This window comes from Scylla paramamosain, chromosome 15 (assembly GCF_035594125.1).
Source record: "Scylla paramamosain isolate STU-SP2022 chromosome 15, ASM3559412v1, whole genome shotgun sequence".
In the NCBI taxonomy this organism is placed as follows: domain Eukaryota; kingdom Metazoa; phylum Arthropoda; class Malacostraca; order Decapoda; family Portunidae; genus Scylla; species Scylla paramamosain.
In genome coordinates, this window is record NC_087165.1 from 9,777,651 (window position 1) to 9,786,011 (window position 8,361).

The 8,361-nt window shown below is 35.7% G+C and overlaps 1 protein-coding gene across 10 annotated transcripts in view; it reads left to right on the forward strand.

Annotated features, from left to right (window-relative positions):
- Positions 1-867: 867 nt before the first annotated feature.
- Positions 868-8,361, forward strand: part of LOC135107394 (uncharacterized) — a 13,272-nt gene continuing 5,778 nt past the window's right edge. For 4 of the 10 annotated variants that reach the window (XR_010271758.1, XM_064017209.1, XM_064017211.1 and 1 more), the window contains exons 1-3: positions 868-3,461; positions 6,608-6,959; positions 8,118-8,295. Coding sequence is in view for 6 of the 10 variants with exons in the window: in XM_064017209.1 (XP_063873279.1) it covers positions 3,223-3,461; positions 6,608-6,959; positions 8,118-8,295 (769 nt within the window). In the remaining 4 variants the exon portion in view is untranslated. The other 6 variants (XM_064017210.1, XM_064017213.1, XR_010271759.1 and 3 more) reach the window with 6 other exon arrangements.

Below are 8,361 nucleotides of genomic sequence, written 5' to 3' on the forward strand. Positions count from 1 at the left end.
CTTTCGATAAGTAGTGTTCCCGTAAAATCCTCAGTGCCTCACGTCCATCGTCCTTCGCATCACGCATCACAAGGGATAGACTACGGTCATCCAGGAACTGAATCAACTCCGCAAATGCCTCGGCATTTTTGGTAACGTCTGCAGCAGTCGTACTTGATGCAGGAGGATCAATCACATTATGCAATTTCTGTAGCCGCATGTAGCCCAAAAACTTCACTTCCCATAACTCGTACTTGCGCTCATCACCGTCAAAATACAGTCTGTTCCTGGGCCCATAACCTGTTGAACTCTGAGCCATCCTTGCTAGCAATGTGTATTAGGCGAGTAGGACAGGGAATAAAACGTGAGTCCTAAGACAGCTGGAGCAGAACTAAAGTGTACCACACCTGCTATTTATTTCATTGGCTTCGACACAGATTAAAAATACACAGTGTGAAACCCCAAAACCCCGAACATCTGAGTAACTCAATTGAACCCCGAATAAACCCACCAACGTATCATTATGTTTCGGACCCAACAACTTGTACTACTATTATTATTACTATTGCTCCTTCTATTGCTACCACCAATAGTAAAAATAAGAAATAATTCATTGGTATTATTATTATTCCCTCATACCCTGACAAATCTTTGTTCCTTCCTTCCTTTTATCTTTTTCCCCTATCATCCTTTATATATATATATATATATATATATATATATATATATATATATATATATATATATATATATATATATATATATATATATATATATGGGCCTTGTCAGACCCCAATTTTGAATAATCTTGAATTTTTATTTTTTTTATTACTTTTCTTCTGTTCTCTTAGTTACTGCTACTTTTTTTTTTTTTCAGAATGCACCACCATTAATTTATGTTCATTCCGCCATTTCTTTTTATTTATTACTATTTCTATTTTATTTTTCCTCGCTCAGCCTAATCTGTCCCCCTCTCCCCCTCCAAACTCCAATCCTGACATTACCAAGCCGCACTGAGAGCATCGGGGGCGTTGTGTGGACTGCGTCGGGGAAAGTGACCATGGCTTTTACCACCTTAGAGATATTGGTGTGTGTGTGTGTGTGTCCATCTATCCTAACCTGAGCTAACTTCTCTCACCCACACACATGTAACGTTCCTTTTTATTATTTCTGTGTTTCTTTGAGTCTCCCCAATAATTGTTTTCTTTTGTAGCTTGCGGTGAAGAGGAGGATAATAGCGGTAATTAAAGGTTTAGTGATTATATGAAAAAGTATATTTATAAGGCGTGTATTCGTGGGAGTGATTTAAAAGTCTTGAAACATTTATTATAAATAGTCTTACTTATTTCAACTGTGGTTTTCTCTAATCAGTGGTAATACGAATAATAGGATTACATCATGTTGCGTCAGCCTACCAGTAACTCATAAGGTGTCATTCCCTAGCTTATAAAATATGTTAGTAATTTAGAATTCAATTATTAACTTCAACTAATGTCCAGCCTATATGCTCACCTTGCTAGCCAATTATTCCTGCATTTTTATTTAAACTCACGGTTCAGTAAAATTATTTGTGAAAGAAGAGAGAGAGAGAACTAGCTAAGGTTCCAATAACTTCAGAGGCCTGTGGGTGTTGAGGGAGAGAGCACAGAATGGCGTCTCCCTTCCCTCTGGCAACAGGTGGGTCTCGTAGCTCTGAAATATTTGATTTTTCTTTTATTTAGAAGTGAATATTACTGTGTTCATGTTTATTATTCATGTCTCTAGTGAAGATAATTATAGTGACTGTACGTGTTGACAGAATGGCGTCTCCCTTCCCTCTGGCAACAGATAAAATTGCTGGTGTTGGTCCCACGTGGAGACAGGCCACAGAGTCTTGGGAAAGTGTTAGCCATGTAATGTTTCTTTAGTCAAATATAGTCTACTGTGAATGTGTTGTGGGCAATATTATTGCCGTAGAGAAGTGATGGATGAAGGCTGTGACGCTATTTAGGGATATAACGGTGCCCAGAATCAATGGTACTCTTGAGGAGTTATAAAAGTAATTATTTTCTTGTGTATTCGTAGTGTTAAGTAACGGAGTATAAGTGTATATGCCATACCAGAATTTCAAGTGCCTTTTCTTATTTTTTCTAGATTAACCACTCGATAAAGTGTCATAGTGGGTCAGTCAACCCAAAGAATCCCATCAGTATTATTCATTTAATTATTTTTGCTATTTTTATATTTTTCGTTCCTCCTAATAAAGCCACACTGTAGGTACTGTGTGATAATTAACCTCTCCCTACCCTCTGGCCATGACGATGAAGGCGAGAACCATTACCAATCAAAAATGTTTTCTTTTTTTCTATTGTGTGTGCGTGCTTCACCTCTTCTCTCTTCCTCTTCTTTTTTCTTCTTCACTGTGAAGATCTTTGCCTCGTCTCATTAGAGCTTTGATCGGACCGGTGAGGAGGAGGGAGGAGGGGGGGGTGGCGTTACACACACAAAGGAAGTTTCGATCAGTCTTTCAAGACTGTCCTCACTAGCATGGGCTTTCAATAATAAAGTATTCTGTTTGACTTTACTGATCTCTTACTGAATACTCAAACCCCCAACACACACACACACACACACACACACACACATCTGTACGTGACATTCCTGTTTGTTTATTTCTTTGGTGATTGTTTTTCTTCTGTTTTAATATTTTTTCTATTGTTTATTTATGTTTTGTCCCTTGTTTCTTTGTTCGATGGTAATTTAGTTATTTATTTTTTGTAGAACGTCAGTAAAACATAAAGGAAAATCTACCCTCCGTCCTGTAATATTTGGGAAAATGTTAGGCTTTGTAGGATATCTCGTCTAACCTCTTTAACATACACACTGGTGTGTGTATGTGTGTGTGAGTGTTATTGCTAGTTATCTCTCTCTCTGTCAGTAGTTGCACAGGTCTTCAAGGATATTTTTAAGGTTTTAATGACAGATTAACAACATTTCTACATTAATAACAGGAGATACACCATTGAAAACCCTGATAATCATCTTTATAGCTTTGAAAAACAGTCGTGAGGAGAGAGAGAGAGAGAGAGAGAGAGAGTATGAGCATTTCAGTTGAGCCTATTCTGCCCTGGTTTGTGTTTGCTGCGGTGACACGGTGCCGCACTGAGTGAAGATTGCGTTCATAATCACTTATTTGGGGTGGAGTGGGGAAAGGAGAGTCAGGAAGTGAGGATATTTATATTATTTGACATATTATTTGATAACATGTCAACTTTTGTGTGTGTGTGTGTGTGTGTGTGCGTGCGCGGGGGTGGGTGTTGGATCAGTGACAGGTGGCGCTGCTGGGGAGTTACCACTGCGAGCGGCTGGCTGGCTGCAGTGTTTTGGTCAGCACTGGTCAGTCTTGCCCCACACGCTCTATTAACCAGTGTTTCCGTCTTCCCGACACCTTCTTCCTGCACCAAGCACCGTCAAGCATCACCAGAGAGGCACGAGTACGTAAGGTGAGTCCAGCGGGGCCAGTCTCTCCTCAGTCAGCCTTACTGCCTTCACAACACTCTAATTTTCCCTGTAGTGTCTTGTATTCGTTTATTTAGGATTCATTATTCGTTATTTAGTTTTTTAGGGGTTAATTATTTTTATTTAGGTTTTGTTTACGTCTGAGTCTGGAAAGAGTTGGAAATTTATTCAAATATTTAATGTTCGCCAATATGTAAACAAGCCGTCAGCCGTGTTATTAGCCATTATTTGCCTCGTCTCTCACTTATTGTAGGCCTAACATATCACAAGATGGATCCACATGTCTAGCCATCATATCCGCTGGTCAGATATATCCGTCATTGCCTGGTTTTGGTATTATATAGGAATAAATAAGGCAACATGGCCGCCGGCTCCCCCACTGAGGTCGCCGCCGAGGGCCGCTATGATGGACTGGCACCTGTTCCGGCTTGTTGGTTCCAATATTTTTTTTTATTTTTCTGAATTAATTTATTTGGCTTGTATAGTAAGATTTTATGGTTTCTAAAAATATTTCGTTGCTTTTGAAGTGTTTTTCTTGCTTCAGTTAAGTAAATGTGCTGAATTTGGTGTTGTTTTTTATATAAATAAGGGGCAGTTTGTACGGTGAAATTTACCCAGCCTGGTTTTTGGCTTTTTTATTTGAGGCTTTAATGAAGATTTTATTGCTTCAAAAAATCGTTTATGATTTTTAAAGTATGTTGCGTTCCTGTTGAGTTAAGTATGTGGAATTTGAATAGGCTTATTGTCCCGTTGAAAGTGGTGATTTTGTCATTTTTTAGCTTCTTTATTTTTTTATTATAGCTTGTAACTAAGTGTGCATTATTTTAAAAAATAGTTCAGATTTTTTAAAATGTTTTTTTACCAGTGTAAAGTGGAATAGGTGGACTTTTCAGTGTTTTTAATGGTGTCAAAATTTCCAACACTTTTTCCATATTTCACATAATATTTCTTTATAACTACTGAGACTGGAGGTGTTTTGATATTGTGAATATTAATTAAAGTAATTGTCAAGTCAGAATATATAATGCATTCGAGCCTAGCTTCATTTTTTCTATGGGTCAATTTCAAAATGAAGTACGTTACGTACGTATGGCAGCGGGGCGCCGGCACCTCGCCTGTGACGTCATCAAGGATTCGGGACTCCGTCTGCTCCAGTGTCTCCTCAATATTTACCGTAATTTCCAGTGTTTTCCAAATGTTTCCAGCTGTTTCTAAAGTCAGGCGTGTAGATAGTTGTAGTTGTAGTAGAAGGAAGAAAATAAGAGAAATGAAAGAGGAGAAGGAAGAAATAAAAAGAAATGGAGGAGGAGGCAAAACAGGTAAACAATATTTAGTTTAGTTTCCCTTGCTGAGCTGCAGTTCTCTGTAATATTTGGTGTGTTTTGGGTGTTTTACGTGTTCAGGATGTATGTAGGAATGTTGTGGGGTGTTTAGAGTGTGTTTTGGTGGTGTTTAATTGTGTTTTGGGTGTATATTTGCTGTTATCATTGTGTTTTGGGTGAATTTTGGGTGTTTGAAATGTGGTTTAGGATGTTTTTAGTTATATTGTAAGTGGTTTGAGTCGTGTGGGGTGTTTTGAGTATATTGTGGGATGTTTTTGTGTGTTATGGGTGTGTTTGGGGATATATTGAGGTGTAGTGAGTTAGTTTTGGGTTTATTTTCTGTTTTAAGTGTTTTGGTGAGTTTGGGTGTGTGTGTCGGGTCTTTTGAGGTGTATTTGATTGTGTGCAAGTAGTTTTGGGTCTTTAAGGGTGTGTTTGTGGCGTGTTTGTGGTGTTGAGTGGTGCTTTAAGTGTGTTTTGGATGTTTTGATGTGTTTTGGGTGTGTTTGATGAGTTTTGGGGTGTTGTAGTGTATTTTGGGTGTTTTAAATCTTTTGAGTGTGTTTGGATGAGTTTTAGGTATATTGGGGTGCTTTGAGTGTGTTTTGGATAAATTTAGCGTGGTTGGGGTGGGTTATTTGGATGTTTTTAGATGTTACGGGGTGTTTTGAGTGAATATTCAATATTTGGTTGTGTTTAGGTGAGTGTAGTGGGTATTTTGGGGTGTTGTGACGTGTTTTGGTTGTGTTTTGGATGTTTTGAGTGCATTTTGAGTGTGTTTTGGTAAGTTTTGTTGCATGTAGGGATGTTGAGTGTTATATATATATATATATATATATATATATATATATATATATATATATATATATATATATATATATATAATGGGAAGGCAATGAGAAGAGGGACAAAAGAACATGGGATGCACTGCCTGTGTTCATACCGGGATCTGATGTTAGTTCTTGTGAAGGGCCAGAATGCATATTCCTGAAGTCTGGAAGGAGTCGTCTGCCAGCCTGTATGGACACTAGGCTGTAGCTCCAAAACTAACTGTAGGATTCTCTCTAAAATAGTCTCATTAAGATTTTCGCACAAAATTACCCGTACATAACTTAATCTAACCTAACCTAACTGCTACAAGAGTAAATGGGCCGAAACATTACCAGACTTCGGGAATATGCCTCCAGAGGGATACGGGTTAAGGTCGCTTCACACACATCAGTGCCGTATTCGTTCCGTGCTGTTCAGTGCTTCAGTGTCAGTAAAAAAAAAAAATTCATCATTTTGGAATTCGGCAGAAGCATTTACACACGTCCGGCGAAGTACCGTGTTTTGACTGAAGTGATTGTTACGTCTCTGTTCCGTGAAATGGAATATCGTCTTCACTGGTATTTTAAAAATTTTCACAGATGTTGGACGAGTGTTTGAAATAAAATAGAAGAAATTGAAATGGTGATAAATACTCTTTTTAATGATAGGTGTGAAACCACCTTTGAGTGTACTATTCAGATAGTGTACCCATTATCTGCCAATTTCACTGGGACAAAAGCACAATTAGGTGATTGTTAAGAAGATCAACAATAATAATAATAATAATAATAATAATAATAATATAATAAAAGGAGTTAAGCCATCTATATAGTTAGCTAGATTGATATTATCATTATTATTGTTATCATCATTATTACATATCAAGGTATTGTGACATTATTATTAATAATGTTATTATTATTATTATTATTATTATTATTATTATTATTATTATTGTTATTATTATTGTTATTATTATTATCATTATCATATTTCAGCTATCCAACATCAGAACAGTATATGAATATGGCAAATGCTGTTTTGACATCATTTCCTGCCATCCTGAGAAACAGTGATCTCGAGGAGCATGAAATGCAGCTGCAATGGAAATTGCGCATCCAGTGCAAGTTTCAGAATTCAAGAAAGAGGCAGGATTCCTCAGTGACTGAGGTGACGTCAAGGAAAAAGAAGATCCCTTGTAGAGCGCCAAAAGAGACTACATGTCCACTGATGTATGGAGTAAAGGCTAACCTTCCACCAAGGCTTCATTCAGAAGATGATGAGTCATTAGAGAGACATAGACAGTGGCTTGCTCTACACTGGATGAAGAAAGATCCCGAGTTAGATAAGGTATGTGATATTTGTACGCTTGATATATCTTTTTTATATTTCAGAGACTTCTTTACTGGTGTTGTTTAAAAACACCTGCTCTTATGTAAGCAATTTCAATGGTACTGGTGGATAGCCACTGAAAAATGATGCTCGTATATATATATATATATATATATATATATATATATATATATATATATATATATATATATATATATATATATATATATATATATATATATATATATATATATATATATATATATATATATATATATATATATATATATATATATATATATATATATATATATATATATATATATATATATATATATATATATATATATATGCCAATTTCACTGGGACAAAAGCACAATTAGGTGATTGTTAAGAAGATCAACAATAATAATAATAATAATAATAATAATAATAATAATAATATAATAAAAGGATGAAGAAAGATCCCGAGTTAGATAAGGTATGTGATATTTGTACGCTTGATTTATCTTTTTTATATTTCAGAGACTTCTTTACTGGTGTTGTTTAAAAACACCTGCTCTTATGTAAGCAATTTCAATGGTACTGGTGGATAGCCACTGAAAAATGATGCTCATATATATATATATATATATATATATATATATATATATATATATATATATATATATATATATATATATATATATATATATATATATATATATATATATATATATATATATATATATGAGGGAGAGAGGGAGGCTGGTGGGACAGTCAACTTATGAAAACTAATTTTACTTTAATGATTTTCCTCAGGCTGAACGCCTCATGCAGTTGACACTCTCTGAGAGATGCAAAAAAATAATCAATGGGAACATTCTTGTAGCAGAAATCCTGAACTTGTACCCTGGATTCAGACTTTTGATGGTGTAAGTGTGTATATATGTACACTTTATGGATTTTGCTACATATTGTTACAAATTGTCAACTTTATTTGTAGAGCTATAATGTATATAGCTATTTATATTTTATAGTAGGTAATTGATATTTAACTACCGGTACTTCCATTCTCCCTCTCAGGCTCAAAGGCCTCAGTGACGGGAGATAAGCACTCATAACTAAGTACAGTTATTGCAGATGCTCATCTCTGTAACCTTCACTTATAATTATTTGATGCTTATATCTTTACAGATAATCAAGGAGTTCCTGAGATTAGAACCACAAGCGGATGAACCAGACCCAAGAGTAGCAGTTTTGAAAGGGCTGGAGAAATATAGGCTCCCAATAATTGCCATTCTCAAAAAAAGAAAAGTAGTTCCTCTGTATATGGAAACCTTACTTGAACTCTATGACCACGATGAAAGTCAATGTGAGTAATGTCTAATTCAACTTGTTCATTTCAGTAGCTGGTAGCAATTTAATATATGTATCTTTT